At 36.3% G+C, this 17,437-nt stretch overlaps 1 protein-coding gene across 1 annotated transcript in view; it reads left to right on the forward strand.

Moving 5' to 3' along the window:
• LOC100375976 (atrial natriuretic peptide receptor 1-like) overlaps window positions 1-10,866 on the forward strand; it is a 48,610-nt gene extending 37,744 nt beyond the window's left edge. The window contains exons 8-20 of the mRNA XM_002737264.4: window positions 1,359-1,430; window positions 1,976-2,053; window positions 4,614-4,718; window positions 5,827-6,070; window positions 6,169-6,324; window positions 6,873-7,041; window positions 7,170-7,319; window positions 7,449-7,572; window positions 7,995-8,063; window positions 8,436-8,610; window positions 8,925-9,023; window positions 9,344-9,435; window positions 10,116-10,866. Coding sequence (XP_002737310.3) covers window positions 1,359-1,430; window positions 1,976-2,053; window positions 4,614-4,718; window positions 5,827-6,070; window positions 6,169-6,324; window positions 6,873-7,041; window positions 7,170-7,319; window positions 7,449-7,572; window positions 7,995-8,063; window positions 8,436-8,610; window positions 8,925-9,023; window positions 9,344-9,435; window positions 10,116-10,244 — 1,662 coding nt within the window. The 3' untranslated portion in view covers window positions 10,245-10,866. The remainder of the gene's footprint in view (window positions 1-1,358; window positions 1,431-1,975; window positions 2,054-4,613; window positions 4,719-5,826; window positions 6,071-6,168; window positions 6,325-6,872; window positions 7,042-7,169; window positions 7,320-7,448; window positions 7,573-7,994; window positions 8,064-8,435; window positions 8,611-8,924; window positions 9,024-9,343; window positions 9,436-10,115) is intronic.
• Window positions 10,867-17,437: the final 6,571 nt, after the last annotated feature.

Here is a 17,437-nt window from a genome sequence, read left to right on the forward strand (position 1 = left end):
AACCCCTCGTTACTTTGGATGGAGCGAACACTCGTTACTATAGATGGAATAGCATTCGTTAATGTAGATGGCGTGAGCACTCGTTACTGTAGTGCAATAAGCGAACCCCTCGTTACTTTGAATGGAGTGAACACTCGTTACTATAGATGGAATAACATTCGTTACTGTAGATGGGATGAGCACTCGTTACTGTAATCCATTGAGCGAACCCCTCGTTACTGTGGATGGATTGAACACTCGTTACTTTGAAGAGACTGAACTCTCGGTACTATTGTGTATTGAGCAAACACTCGTTACTTTGGATACGTGAACTATCGTTAATATGGTTACGTAAACAATCGTTACTGTGAATGGAGCGGAACTCGTAAGTCTGGAAGAGTTGAACACTCGTTTTTGTGGATGGAGTGGACACTCGTTACTGTAATGTATTGATGTATTGGGCGGACACTCGTTACTCTGGAAGAATTGAACACTCGTAACTGTGAATGGAGTTAACACTCGTTACTGTTGATCGAGTGAACACTCGTCACTGTGGATGGAGTGAGAACTATTCACTGTAGTGGATTGAGCAAACACTGCACTGAAATGGAAATTGCATTTCTATTTTCTTCGCGAATATTTTGATGATTTAGGGGTCAGAAGTGATGTAATGGGTATTCAATGATTGTAAAAAATCTAAATACTTTCCTTACACATGTGTTCTCTTATATAAGGCTATCAAATTTCAAATTGTATAAATGACCGATAGTTTGCTTACTATGATACCATTAAATAAACAATGTTCACTGTATGTCTTGAAAATATCCCTGAGCTACTCACTGTGGCTGGATTGCTTCGTGAAAATTTGACCAACTTACTGTTAAGTGCGAAAGGGATAGGAGAGATGGGGGGGACGGAGTATGCCTTCATCAGTTTTACTATTCATGTTAGATTTAACACAACTTATTCGTGACAGCAATGTATGATCGTCGTCGATAGTTGTCTGAGACGTCATGTAAGTTTCATGATAAATTTAATAATTCCTACATTGTAGAAACTTTATCACGCACTACAACTATCAATCACGGTATACTGTGACGTAATGCATGTTTATAATCCGTGTAGTCTACGAAAGCGCAGTCACTCATATCTACAGGCTAAAACATCCTCGCTCCTGTTTATAATTGCGCCCTCTAGCAACGATGTCATGACGTACAAGGATTAACGGGACGCCATTCACGGCGTCATGACCGATTCCAAAAACAAAGTTCATCATGATGGTTTCAACGATACTGCTTTCACCTATCTATTACAGTTTAGCGCCACAATATAGATTTGAGTTTTTTTGCTGTTAACCGATATGTTTTCTTATTCCACAGATGAGTAATCATTCTCAGCAGTCCGTATGGGACGCCAACCAACAAATATTCACCATCACGGGAATGTTTAGGGTAATAAGTTATATATTGTTATTGACGTAATATTTTCACGAATAAATCAAAGATAAAAGTCACATACAGTAGTGACCGGCGCAATATATGTAATAAGATGTGCACATGATGCAACATATGGTTTTACAACATGGCACACGTTCTTTGGGATTTTTTTTTTATCTCTAGCGCCTGCTGCTAATCCCAGGGAGGGGGGGGGGGATTACTCCAAGTCGAACCTGGTACCCATGCTGAAGTATGGCTTTTCAAAAATGCCTCTAACACGTACTTATTTTGTGAAATTAAACCCCTTTTCTATTGCATAAACTTAAAAAAGATAACCTATATTCATACTGAAATCCAAGTTGAGGTAATATGAATTCATGAGATTTCTTTTTTAACACCATATTTTATTCAGGGACCCCCCCCCCGGCTGCTAACATATCGCGTACGCCATAGATGTGCTTTTTCCGTATCTCAGGTGAAAGCTATGCTAGCTTTCGACTGCCGCTAAAATAAAACAATTGTAATAACTACTTAAAGCCGTTCTTGACATATTTCCACAGAACAGTGTGGTTGCCATCAAAAGAATCAACAAAAGGAGGATAGAGATAACAAGAAATATTCAGAAGGAATTCAAACACGTGAGTACGATCTGCGCATGCTCCTTCGCAATTGTTGAATGTCACATGAATGAAGACAGGAGCGATGAAGTGTCACTTCCTGCCTCGTCATGATCAGTTACTGCGACCTGATATTATTATTAAACTATTCCATTGTGGAAGAAATTCTCATCTTGGCACGAACCGAAGTACCTGACTAGATTTCCACTTAAACGTTTGTTTCGTGGTACTTATAGTGGGAATGTACTTAGATAATTTAAACACCGCACCACTGAGTTCCACACAATGAATTAGAAAGCTCGCCAACTAATTGGTGAGAATTTTACGTTCAGTGATTTCTTCGCCAACGAACGGTGATAATAATATTATCAAACTTCACTGAGAAGTTAACTGGTCACAGTAATAACGTGCAATACGAATAATGTGATGCTTGTAGTAGCTGGTAAAGAGGGAAATAAGTTTGGCGTAATTTTGAATAATTTTGTTTGATACAGTATGGCGTCTTGTTGAAAACTGTATGATATTCTTATCGTAAAACAAAAGCGTTGTTTCAGCAGCAAACATAGAACTATTAATGAAAACACCAGTGCGCATGCGTTTTGGATTTGTCTGTACGTACGTACAGGTACATACGCACTCATTACATTATTGTTTTTCTGCCTATAACTTTTTGATTTTACGATAGATTATATCCACCTATTGTTTTTATGAAAAATATAAATTAAAAAAGTATTTTAAACGTACTAAAATACTGTTAATCACTGTTGCCATTAGTTAACTATTTACAAAATAGTTGGTGTATGTACTATGTAGAATGCATTGTTGCAATTCTGACGTCTAAAAACAGCCTTTGCAAAATGGGCTTTTCGTTATCACAAGTCAGATGGCCTCTAAATGTAGCGTGCTATCGGCGCTTATACTGGGAATTCATGCGGTGATCTCAAGTGATCTCTACGACGTGAATTTAACAGGTGCTCCAATTACGAGAGAATATTATTGAATTTCATAAGTGCTACTGTTTTTAATTCTCTGGTTTCGCTTGACACGAGAATTTTACATGGATATGAAACACCACTTGTTTTTTTAAAGATCGGTGTTATTACGCGACGCGCCTGCTGTAGGCGATGAGACACGGGTATAATTAACTCGGCCACTATCGCTTGTCTGCTATGCCCGGCGGCGAAATAAATCCACAGGGATATTTGCCATGAATATGAAAACATGTATTACTGCCAGACACGATAATATGCTATCGGACAATGTCGTTAAGGGGGAAATCAGTGATGTCAACGAGTGGAATGCCCTGGACGCCAGCAGTGTCGTGATAATATACAACGGTGGACAGAATAACGTGTTTGTTGCCTGCGCGCTGCGCTGCGACTCGGGAGACGCGTTTTGCTCATGATGCGTAATAAACAATACCGTCTGTGTGTTTTGCTGTTAACAGACGTGTCTTATTTTGTTGGCGGCACTTTCTAAGCCCAAGCGTTTTGTAGTTGACGAACACGCAGCACAGAATGCAGCAATTTTGAAGCGCGTGTACGACAAATGTTTTTACATCCAACATGGTGCTGTGAACCTAACGCGTGCACCAACACGTGCATTCTGGTGAACTTTATTAAATGCCGTGGTTTCTGACATCCAACTTAAATGTGAAATGGCTCTAAATACGGCGCCGATTTGTATTATCGTAGACTAGTTGTCACCAGATTTTCCATTTCACGGATTAACGGTTCAATTTGGGTAATACTTTGCTTGAGTAATCAGTCAATGTGAATAGTACCGGAGGTGACTTTCAAATCCTCAGTTTCCCGTTTCCTATGTTATGCTATGGAGTTTCATTGCCAGCTGCGAATACGATCTATCACGGTAGTCAGCTTGGTCTATTTAAAGCTACTGTCTGTAAAACATCAACAGATGTCAATTAGCTCTTGATTCCGATCCCTAAAACAACTAATTTCCACTACCGGCATTATCAATTCCACTAATCCGCAGTGAAAGAAATGTCAAAAAGGAATGCCTTAAGTGTTGTCGCCAGAGGCGTACTCGGCTTACCAACAAACGAGGGTCTCCGTAACTTTTGGTCTTTAAGCTTTTAGCTTTTTTTGTTTTGCGCGTCTGTCAGTGTAAAGTGGAGCTCTTGGGTTTGTGAACCAGTCAACTGTGCCCTATTTTGCCATGGGCTTTTCACGATACACTCAGCGATCGTTTTAGGGTCAGTCCTACGTGATTATTGTAATTTGCGTAATGCATTGCAATGTTAAAGGCAGTTTAGCTAATGCATCATTGCTATTAGTCGCGCCCTCAAGCGGCGAACATTTCTATGACGTAAGAGCAGGCAAGGAACACCGTTCAAATCGTCAAGCTGTTGTTGCTCGTTGATAACAAATGCTGTTTCTTAAGCGATTTGCTATATTTGATATCAAACAAATACACATCCAACCGTAGTTTGAACATATCGTCCATCTACGTCATTTTGACATCATCTAAGCAATTCGTCATTTCTTAGAGCGCGTGACTTTATGAAAGGAGAATTTGTATTCGATTGAATAACGTCGTATTGTTCACTCATCTTTTTCAGATGAGGGATATACAACATGACCACGTGACTCGTTTCATAGGTGCCTGCATAGACCCACCGAACATCTGCGTCATCACGGAGTACTGTCCTAAAGGCAGTCTGCAGGTGAGTTATACTATTCCTTAGAAGTCAGCCTCTCTTGAATCCAAGTAGCTGTCAAATTATATTCCATAGATACGTGTGGTGGGAGAAAACTTATTCGTGAAGACAATTTCCTATTATCTATGTATCCAAGCACCGCCCTTTCAAAAGTTGCAACGACGGGACTACAAACAAAAATGATCGGTGACAAGATACGTTCAATTCTTAGAAGCGCTGTGACCAAAATGTCGGACGTCGAAAACAATAGTTCCCGAAAAAAAAAAAACAGTCGGGAAATTTTTGTTTTAGTATTTGCCAATATAGCGGTTGCCAGATTTACAGACAACAACATGAATTGTCAGATATAGGCAAATTAAACAAGCAACGAGAAATTTATGGACCAATCATAATGCTGGACCCACTGCTAGTTACTGGCCTCTTCTGGCTTGGTGCGCCATGACTTGAACTAGCCAACCAATCAAAGTGATTCCGACTTCTGTCCATAAAGCTAGTCAATGGACGACTTTTAAGCTGGCCAGAATTCATTAAGAAATAAGTGTGACCTAATCTGCTTCGCTCCGTCCAACTGCTGAAGACCAAATTTCTTTAAAGCAGGGGAGTCGCCACCTGCGCATGCGTCAGATGGCCATAGCGAGTCATTGTTCACAAACAAGCGTCTATCCATGAGCCTTTGCGTTTTTAGCTCGTGTTGTTATCGTCGCTTGGGACTCAATTCCCGCGCTTGCGCAAGAGACGACCCTCCCACTTTACACTCTAAGTAGGCTTATCAATACCGACCGCGTTATGTCACCACTAATGTAAACACCACAACGTAAAAAAAACCGCTACATCCGTAATACAAATATATGCCCTATAAAAATATGGTTGACGTTTCGGTAAATCGCAATAATAGATTTCATTTTACAGAACATTATAATTTATTGATCTAATAAAAATAATGTCGTAAAAAATAATCGCAAATATAAATTTTATTCTACATATTGTTAAACAACAGTATACTTGATTGAAATAATAAAAATATAATAATAATAAAAATATCGTAATCTCGAATTGTTTCTTTCGCGCTTATCCTATTAAATGTAATCCCAGTTTTCTCTTTTCACTTGCTTAGGACATTCTGGAAAATGACTCCATCAAACTGGACTGGATGTTCCGATACTCACTTGCCTACGACATTGTTAAAGGCATGCATTACATACACAGTAGCGTCATCAATTCCCATGGCAACCTGAAATCAACCAACTGTGTTGTTGACAGTAGGTTTGTGTTAAAAGTTACCGATTTCGGAATGAACCAGTTTAAACTTGGAGACGAAGACAAGGATCTAGAATTTGAAACTCACCAGTATTACCAGCGTGAGTAGTTTTTCTTATTCTTAGAAGGAACTATATTTTTGAAATGCATGTATACATATATGTGTTAAGGTAAACATTTTGCAATATTGTTATTGCAGGATTGCTGTGGACGGCACCGGAGTTACTCCGAATGACGGAGGCGCCACTTGGTGGAACGCAGAAAGGAGATGTTTATAGTTTTGGAATTATATTACAAGAAGTGGTTCATCGATGCGGTCCATTCTACGTATCTCACATGGATCTATCACCAAAAGGTAAACACAATCGCCAAATTGAATGTCTCGGCTCATTTCATCCTTAGGCGATCACTTGACAAAATCACTATAGTCATCACGTCGCGTCCTGCTTGATGGAGTACCCAAGCGCCATGCACAGCGTTTGTAGTTTACATTGTTTATTAACTTGATATTTGAACGAGCGCCGCGTGAAGCCAGTGGCGCGCTGCTTAATATCTGTGCGACGCGCAACATTACGACTATGGCGCGCTGCGTGACGACTGTCACATATGTAAAGCTGTAAAGTCTCCAGCATTGGTACAATCACGAGAAACTTTCAAATATATTTTCCATTTTAAGTTACCGCGGTCAGATGGATAACATTTTGCCATACAGTAGATTTTACATTAGGTTTACTATCATCATGAATGCCTCCCTGTTTGATTAAAGTTTATTTGACAACAATATAAAAATTTTGAAATATCAGCAAAATATTTCTCGTATTTGGTGTTCTGAAAGCTCATTTGTATTTCGAAACAATAATGTTAATACATCTTCCACATTACATTTTTTACAATTTTTTACAGAAATTGTACAGAAGGTCAGAGCAAGTAACAAACCGTATTTCAGACCAAGTGTAGATAAAGCCACGTGTCCGGAAGAACTTTATCCAGTGATGGAGAAATGCTGGGCACAGGACCCGGCTGAGAGACCAGACTTCAGTTCCCTCAGAACAACGATGAGGAAGCTAAATAAGTAAGTAGATTGTGGAGTGTCTGCGTCTTACACACACATACACACCTTATACATACACGGGTAATTTTTTCTAACGATTACATTTACATATCTAGGCTAATCAGTTTTTTATCCTTGTTACGTAACAGTCGAAGTGCCACTGGCAACATTCTGGACAATTTACTACAACGTATGGAACAATATGCAAATAATCTTGAAAGCTTAGTGGAGGAGAGAACCGAAGCTTTCTACGAAGAGAAGAGAAGAGCGGAAGAGTTATTGTATCAAGTCTTGCCAAAGTAGGTTTATTTGTTAAATCAGATTGTTTTATTGACCTTTTTTATGCACCATGGTGATGCAATCCAATAAAGAACATTGTATCGTTATTACTAAGGTACCCATCAAAATATCTATGATTAATTCCCTAGACCCGTTGCTGATAAGCTGAAACGAGGCGAAGCCGTACAAGCGGAGGCATTCGACAGCGTTACTATATTCTTCAGCGATATCGTTGGATTTACAGCCCTTTCCGCTTCCAGTACTCCCATGGAGGTACGTATGCGTAATTCCACTTTCGTTTGCATCATCGAACTATACAATGTCCATTTCAGGAAGAAAGATTCAAATAGAGTATCGGGGAAAATGGCCGCCGATATCTCACCGAGAGCGACAGAGCCGCATGTTTTGATTTTGCGTGTCTTTTGACGACCTCTTAGCTTGTATCAAATTGTATCAAAAACAGTGGTTTTACAAGTCAGATGGAATAGTGCGGCTTTCGCGCTTACGGTGAGATCTCGACCGTCATTTCATCCAAAGTTAACAAATGTTATATATATCTGTCAAAAAATAAAATAAAAAAAGTTAAATTAAATTAAAACAATGTCCACGAAAACGAATAAGAACAAAGCAGTATATAAACGACAATGGTTTCAATTGAATAATGATGTGTTTGTTCATATACCTTTTTGTTCCAGGTCATCGCTTTACTTAATGACCTTTACACGTGTTTTGATGCAATTATTGATAATTTCCACGTTTACAAGGTATGTCAAATTATAACTGTTTTTGTCCAAAGTACTATTAAAATTATAAGGCGTAATACGAACTTAATAAACACAGACACGGGATTTGAATCCAAGACCACGACAAAACATCTCGTCAATATAAGCAGACGCGCAGCTCAACGCGCCACAAAAACCGCCCTAAATAAGACGGCCCTAACTAGCGTGTAAGGAGCGCAGACTTACAGTGACGAGCTGGACTTTCACAAGCCAACTACCTCATACGTATAAACATACACACCTAGATTGAACTGTATCATACTAACATTTACATTGTACATGGCAAAGCGCAGCTTAAGGGGGTAGGGCAATGGTAACAAAGCGACGCTTTTTTAACAATTTTGCACATTGCAGGTGGAAACCATCGGCGATGCGTACATGGTGGTGTCAGGTCTACCCATTCGTAACGGCGACTATCACGCCAGAGAGATCGGCAGAATGGCACTAGCTTTACTCGTAGCTGTTACAACATTCAAAATAAGACACAAACCTGGCGAGAAGTTAAAATTACGCATAGGAGTACATTCAGGTTAGTTGAAATGCTCGTCAGATTGGCTCCTCGTCAGTATTATGCTATGTGTTGGATGTAAAAGCGAACGCTATGCACCATGTGTTCGTCTTAGATGTCCCACCCATTAACTCACTCACTTGTATATTACGTCAGCGACTAGCAAGCTCGTTCGCAGTTAATTCAGAACGATGCAAAACAAAACACAATTTTAAGACGTTCTGACACAAATTATTTTCTAACATTTAAAACGTCAATTAGTCTATTTGAAACAAATAAAATTACAAAAAATAAAAAAAAAAAAAGTTGTTAATAGCAGTCTACTGTCATGGCAGGTATGGTATGCGCTGGTGTTGTAGGTCTTAAGATGCCCCGATACTGTCTTTTTGGTGACACGGTGAACACAGCTTCCAGGATGGAATCGAACGGATTACGTAAGTATTTCAATTTGCAAGACGGTCATATGACTCTTAACCCTATTCCTCACTGAAACATTCTTGAATTTTTAATGCAATTTAGAACAACCCAATCAAAATTCCATATTGAATGTAAATTTAATCTAAAATTTAACTTGTTGGTCAATTTGAGAATTGAAAGCAATAATTGATTATGTAGAACATAACTATTTTTCTTAGTGGCCATGGCTGTCAGCCGTAGAGCCGTGGAATGTTTCTTTTTTGTAGCGAGGTTCGTTTTACTACCGAGTTAAAAAATATAAATTGTATGTAATATTTTCACTTGTTCCTCTCTCCAGCGCTCAAAATCCACGTCAGCAAAGAAACTAATGCAATCCTTGAAACGTTCGGAACATTTCAGCTCAAATGTCGAGGCGAAGTGGAAATGAAGGTACGTAATAACGCTGAAAAATAATGTCGCAAATCAATGGAGGGGCATTATAAAACGAGCCTGACCAATCCACAACTGGTTGCTTCACCTGAGAACATCACATGACAACATTTGGAAGAGGGGTGTGAGGGCGGTTGGGGTAAAATTTCAATTGGCAGACTTGAGCCGATTTCCATGATATCGTTTTCACGGACGCCAATCAAACTCCATGTTTGAAACGTATCTTCAAGTTATTAATTGCCTAGAGGGGGCGTTGTACGATACGCGACACGTCTTGCTTCAGTTTTATTTACCGTAGATACGTAGATAAGTAATTAAAAGCATAACTACAGTTGTGCCGATATGTCGATTTCGGAAGTGTCCCTTATTAACAATGCTCGATAATAATTACAGTCTGGGAACAATCAAGTGAGAGATGCGTCACGAATGTAACAAACCATTATAACGATTTGCTACATACATCAATATGGCGTACGCTTTTCTGTCTTGCAAATATCGACTTCTACAAAGTGGGATCCCTTTTGTCGGCCCATGATTTAGCGAGAAATCACCTTCAACATTTTGTAATAATAACATATTGAGTGGGTATGCGTGGTATCTGAAGGAGCTCATTACTTGTTGTTTTTTTGTTTTTGTTTTATATAAACTCATACCTGTCTTTGTAAATTCTTCGTACACAGGGCAAGGGCAAGCAGCTGACATATTGGTTGGAGGGTGAGGATCCGATAGAACCTAAGGGGACGCACAAATCTAACGGATTCGGGCCACCTAACTCGGTCAAGGGTGGAAGGAACTTTGTTTATGCGTAATAGGCTTATTGACGTCACAGACCTCAGTAGTAAGTCTGACGATGAGACATCTCGAGAACAAACCCCCATCCTATAGGAATCTAATATTTACATATAAATGGCTGATCGATTTTGAAATTATTATCAAGAGCAACGTGAAACGTGGAATGTATACCATTTCTGTTTTTGATTTTCGGAGTGCAAATCTGATGGAATTGTTGTGATGCGAGATGTGACGTGATGACGAGGCCATCTTTGACTACGGACAACGATATACGGCCACATTTCACTTGGTATTGTCGCCGTGTCATGATATTGCGGAACCTCTTGCGCACGTGGCTTAAAAGTGACCACGCGTTATAATTCATTTCACTTTTACCCATGCCATCCACTAGTCGTTTCTTTCCATTTTATTACATACGTATATTGTTTTATTTTACGAAGCCTGCTTTTCCAATCCTATTTGAGTTATTCTTGACAAAACTACTAAGCCTAATTTGTTGTAGTATGCACTCTAATGATGTTATTTTTGATACTTTGAATCTAAAATTCGATATTAATTCCACGAGCATACAGGTGAACGTGTCGATTTACTTTTTTTCAATAAAATAACGCCCGCTGCATTCCATCTTAGTACAATATATACTATAAGCCTAATTTGTTTCTTATTACAAGCTTTCGTGTGTTATAATAACACCTACTAAAAGTGAAATGCTGATGATATCAAAATAATTTAAATACAATTATTTAACTATTACAGTTCACTTATTATTTATTCAGTTGTTTGACTGTCGAAATAGTGAGCGGTTATTCAAGAATAGTTTCACTAGAATAACCAAGCAGATTAAAGTACAGTGCCAATCGATAATTTGTATCATAATATAGACATGATCGATTAGGTATTGTCAAAATGTTGATATATATTTTAATTTGATTTGTAAATATAGAGTGCTCGAATTGACAAAAAAAAAAAAAAAAAAAAAAAAAACGGTAATATTAAAAATGTTTTGTTATTTCAGTCTCATTGTGGTTCATTGAGTAGTCTGTATTGTTCTGAAATGTGTAGCTCCAGACCTAGGCAATATATTGAACGCTGGTGTCGCTCCATCGACGGAAAACATGTGCAGTGTCGTGTTCCGATGTCAATGATATTAATGCGAAATCTTTAACAAGCAAACACATTCATCTTTTAAGCGACTCCATATGTTATCGTTGGCTCACACAATGAATTAAATTAAAATAAAATAAAACACACATTTTATTTAACAATTTACATGAAATATTCACCGAGTAAAAAATGTCCTTTCTTAGTTCCCCGATACAATACCCAGGGGAACGTGTAGGTGCGCGTGATTGAGCGATTTAATAAAGAAATGATACATAGAATGTTATCACAAATGGTATTGATATAATGAAGATGTCATTGACAAATTACGTATATTCTGACAGAAAAAGATAATCAAATATCATAATAACGACATATTCTGATATATATTAATGAAGGATGGCATTTTAGCGAGAATACATCCCATTAGTGAATCACTCTATCAGTTTAATAATGCAATAATAATGAAAAGTTCATAATCACTGACATGTTGGGATGTTCGATCATTGTTCAGTTCAATTATGACGGTATCTGCAGCGCACGTGTAGCTAGATAAGGATCGCAATCGCCAGTGAGACAATCTTCGAAGTGTCTTTCAAAGTTTGATATCGGCGCGAAAAATAATTTGGGTGTTCCAAATCATTAAGTATGGACTGAGCGCGGATAAATAGGTAAGACAAAAAAGGTATAGGTGCGTGCCTTTTAGTAAAAGAAAATTCTTTAAATTATATTTATGTCAACCCCCGACGTCGCCACTGCATCAAATACTCAATATTAAAAAAAAAAAAAGATTCATGTTCCTGGCACTTCATCATTAATATGCAAATAATTCACCAAATTATTTGTAATCACCCCGTAAATATTTTAAATTGTACACCTGATAATGGTCATGAAGAATCACTTAGATGTAAAATGTAACAACAATTGTGGCCTCCAAGTACCGCTTTGAAGACTATACATACATTTTTTTTTGAAATACTTATATCTCTCAACAGGACAAGGACAAATGTTGTTTCAATCTAATGTTGAGGGCGCCCACTCTACTCGATATTAATAAGACATACTTACTACTGCAACGTTTATGATTGACAAAAATTAGTAGAATATTCCAAAAATCCCAGTCAAGGACCTGGAGTTAAAATTCATAATGTAGAAATATTTATTCAGTGGATTACCTAGAGGAAAGCATTCTCAACAATCTGGGGGAAATAGAGTTAGTAGTTTTACCAGAAAAGCCAAACAATCTAAAGTGCAGTGCCATGTTATAGAATAAGTAGCTGGATAATGTCAAAATGTGAATATATTTTAATTCATGCAGTTTGTAAATACTGAATAATTTATTTGTCAAAACGCAGGGAGATTAATAATGTTTTGTTATTTTAGTCGCACCGTGTTTCACGCAATAGATTTGTTGTGAACTATGTAATTGTATCTCTATGTCGGAACATTGTAATGAATGAACACTGGTGGCGCTTCACAGTAGAATTTGACAACACAGCTAAACACAGACACCATTTTACTGTGACTAGCTCAACCAAAGCATCCTCTAAATTGTTTTGTGCTGAATTTGTATACGCATGCCTGGAGACAATATCGGATAAATATGCAGTGAAATATTTACATATCAGAGCAATTATATAATGTTATGGTACCGTATGGTATGGTAATACGGAGGTGGGATATTCACCAAGAATCTGGGCAAATGAACACTATTAGTTGACAACAATTGCGATTTTATCATTACATAATTCCGTAATTATTGACGACCACGCAATAAAACAAGGTCGATCTGAGAGACTTTAAAAATTAGGAAAGAATTCTCTATCATTACCAATCAAAAACATCTAAACCTTAAACGACCCATACGATATTTTTGGATCAAACAATTGAATAGAAACAAATGTAAAGCAGACATTTCATTTAACAATTTACATGAAATATGCACTGAGGGAAGAATGTTCTTTCTTAGTTCCCTGATACATTACCCGGGGCAATGTGTAGGTGTGCGTGATTGAACGACTCACATAAAGTTGGATCTGCAATCTAATATCACATCACAAATGGAGAAAATTTACATTATTATTTTGAAAATACCCATTAAATAGACATATTGTTGGAGGTGAAACACACATTTTGATGTAGTAATGAATGATGCCGATTTAGGGAGATTATATCATATTGGAGAATTACGCAATCTGTGTAATGAATGTAATTTTTTATAATTATATAATGATCATAATTTCTGACACGTTGTAATGTTCAATAGTTGTTCCCTAGCATGTTTGAGATGCTAACACGGAGATTTTATTGTGAGGCAATAATGACAATCGCTTATTAGACAATGTTCAGAGTGTCATTAATAGTTTGGTATTGTCATTTATTAATTTGGTTATTTCAAACTCAAGTATTACCTCTACGATGGAATGCAGGTAAATATGTGCCAATAAAACATGCTTTATATGAATTTGTTCTAAGCACACTTAATTATAATTGTATACAATTTACCAACGACAACCAAAGTCTTGAAGGTATATCAAACATTGATGTTGCGTGGCTGTATTTATAGAACACACGTGTTCGTACGTGAGTATGTGGAGGTATATTGTTAACAGAGTGCTGAAATTCTAATCATTTCGAAAGTTTCATAAAAGAAACTAATATTCGTGGATATAATGTTAGGTGTTAGAGTTTGGTAGCCAATTTTGTAAGTAGTTACGCATCTGACTGCCACGTTGATGAAAATTGTAAAATGTGTGACTCACCATAAAATACCGCTTTGAACAACCATACATATTATTTTTTGAAAGACTGCCATCTATCAACGGCACAAAAACAAATTTTGTGTCACTTTAAATGTTGAGGGCGCCCACTCTACTTGGTGATGCTTATAAGAAATATATACTCACACCACAGAGTGCGATGTTCATTATCGATTATTGTAGAATATTCTATAATTATCAGTCGAAACAGGTCGAGTGAAATTTTCATAATATTTACGATTTTCATAATGTAGAGATTGTTTTGCCATCAAAATTGGTTCATTGAGATAATTGCGACACCATTTTGACACATTCAATCTTTGTTAATCATCTTTCATGAATGTTTTACTAAAAAAAATGTTTTAGTTTTTGCAAATAAATATGATTGGTTACGGATCTATCTACTGTGTTAAGAACAAGATTGTTGTGAAACTTTTCTACACTGAAGATGACATATTTACATATTAGTTGTGATTGGAAGATATACAAGTATCGAAACTTCTTGCGGTCCGATTTGTTTCTTCATTTGTATGAAGCTAATTTTTTTATAGAAATTAGTTACAAACAAAAGATGCAATGTAATCCATTTTTGTAATGTTCACATTTGGATATGTGAATGATCATCTATCTTAAAATTAGTGATTTTATTCCAGTGATATATCCAGCTGGGCGTAAGAGATTAGGGAGACTACATAATCTGCTTCTATTTCTTCATACTTAAATCTGTGTCCTAAAATTGAGACAGCTTTCCACCAGACTGTATGACAACATTATCATTAGCAATGAAGCCACACCAAAAACCGTAGTCCTGAAATCATGGGGATGTCAAACGTTCTCCTGACTATATGGAAATATAAGTCGCTGCCACGGGCTCGTAAAATGGCAAAACAATTGTATATCAATGCATTTATTTACAATACATTAGTTGACAATAATTCGAAATTAAATTGTTGTACAATTTCAATATTCTTTTGACAAGACAATTCACAAGAAGAAACAAAAACGACTATCAAAAACATTACACTATATAGTCATACATAATTCCTAGAAAACAAATAAATAATCAGAACATATGTGAGTATTATTATGATGGTAAAAAAGATTTAGAAGCGTGTATGGTGATCACAATAGTACTTATAATAAAAGGTCAAAACACAAACAAGAGTTTTTCTCGACTATTAATAAATTATTTTGGTACATCACTTTAGAAGACTACACACAAGTAAAATATTGTCATTGTCTTTATTTGTACATATTTAATATTTAATATATCATGTTTCCAAGGATGGGGAAAATGAAATATATTTCAAAAATATTATCTCAATAAAATATATGAAATATTGAAATATATATAATTGTGCTACTTTTTGATGTCTGAAAGTATTAAAAAATAAACAATATTCTTGGAAATGTGTTTTATTGTGAGCACTCGATGGTAACCTCTTATAAAATGACATTTTACCGTTTATCTAAAAAACAGATTTAACCCCAAAATAGTTTACATACTATTGGCTACTGACACAAAATATTGTCACTGCTATATATGTAAACCCAACCCGCGATCAAACTACTTTCTGAAAGATGTGAGTTTCACACAAACAAGGATTTCAACAGCATAGAGTTGATATACATTTACTTCATTAAATTTAGTTGTCATTATATATGCATAACTTAATATTGAATGTCAACGCCCGAGAAATTATTCCAACAAACCAATTAGTTTCTTCAGTTTATTTCGATCGATGGCCTGCTTAACCAAAATAAGTAAATAAAATAAATTACTTGGATTAGTGGATGAATTAACACCTGCAATGGAAATCGATTAGAATATGCTAAATTTTACAACTACTGAAACGGACATTCTTGACTGCGTTTATATCTGTAGGGTCAGAATGACTAATTCGTTACCTTTGTCATGTATGTATACAATCTTTGACACGTATCAGAGAAGTGGTCAAATGAGTGAATTTAACGATCCACGAAAAAAGGTGCGATTTCACTACTTAATACTTAATCTGTAGCTCTACAATCGTAAATGCGCATTTGCCCTGGATGCTCTTGAAACTAAAAATGAAAAAAAAGCTGGATTTACCCATGAATATTGAACGGTTGAGGGGACTTATATTCTTTGGAACATCCGACGGTCATACAGAATATTAGTGTATAATGAGCTGCTTTTTATTTTTATTTCTTTATTATTTTTTTTTTAGTTGAAACGCTGTTCAAATGGGGTATTTTTTTGTTTGCGGATAATGCAGATAACATTTTTAGACAAAACACAAACTTGGAGGTGAGGACATATCCACGTATGGGAGTATACTGTGTCTCTAACATGTTTTGCTCAGACTAATAAATAAAATAAATTTACCTAGATACGTGACAACTAAAATCATCCCAGCAAGTGGGTGTATAAATATATTAAAACACGTTACTATATTCATTTATATTCAGTGAGAGTTTATTAAATTATTCCGGTGTATTATTCTTTCAATTACCTCAATCGTGATTGGTTGATGCACGGTTATAATTAGTTTATGTATGCATAATGTTTACAAATATTCAGACGTTTGGATAATTAATTCTAAAGGTCAATTGCCGTCGCCAGTAAGAGCGTCAGTAAAGGGATGCAATAATTTAACATCGCGATATAGTAAGATTTTAACGTTTTCACTTATGTAAATTTGAGAGAGTTGGTCATGATTAGCATGAAAATGTTCATTGGTTTATTATGTGCAATCATGGACGTACGTTTCCATGGTAACCTGAAACAACATTCTTTTTTGTTTCACAGTATTGAATTTTGGGAAAGATGTTTTTTTGGGGGGGAAAACTGTCATAGATCTCAAAGTAAAAAAACGAATTGTTTTCACTCACTATTTAGTACCCTGATTTTTGAATAACAGCGGGTAATTTGAGATAATATTTCGTCATAAAAAACGCGTTATAATAACTAAATTGTCGGCAGTAATTAAATATAACAAATACGTTTACGAACATTTTCTAACTATTATTAATGTAATATATTTGTTTTAAACGACAGTACAATGTACTGCAATATGATTGAACTCTATGTATTTTTAATATATGTATATGTGTCTACGAAGTGTTTTATCACGGTTCACGACCGAATTCACTTTTGCGATGTTTTATCAACATTATAAATATGAGCAAGGATGGCAAAAAGAACATTTTGGCTTTAAACTAAAATATAATTACACAAAATGTTTACATGTTTGCACTTGACATTTCCGACATTTCACAGCGAAACGAAATAAAGTGTTTTCCCGATTGGTGTGTTATATTTGATTACCATCCACGCAAAATGAGTCTTTAAATTCACAATTGGCTTC

Source organism: Saccoglossus kowalevskii, chromosome 21 (genome assembly GCF_978046115.1).
Source record: "Saccoglossus kowalevskii chromosome 21, keSacKowa6.1, whole genome shotgun sequence".
NCBI classification, from domain to species: domain Eukaryota; kingdom Metazoa; phylum Hemichordata; class Enteropneusta; family Harrimaniidae; genus Saccoglossus; species Saccoglossus kowalevskii.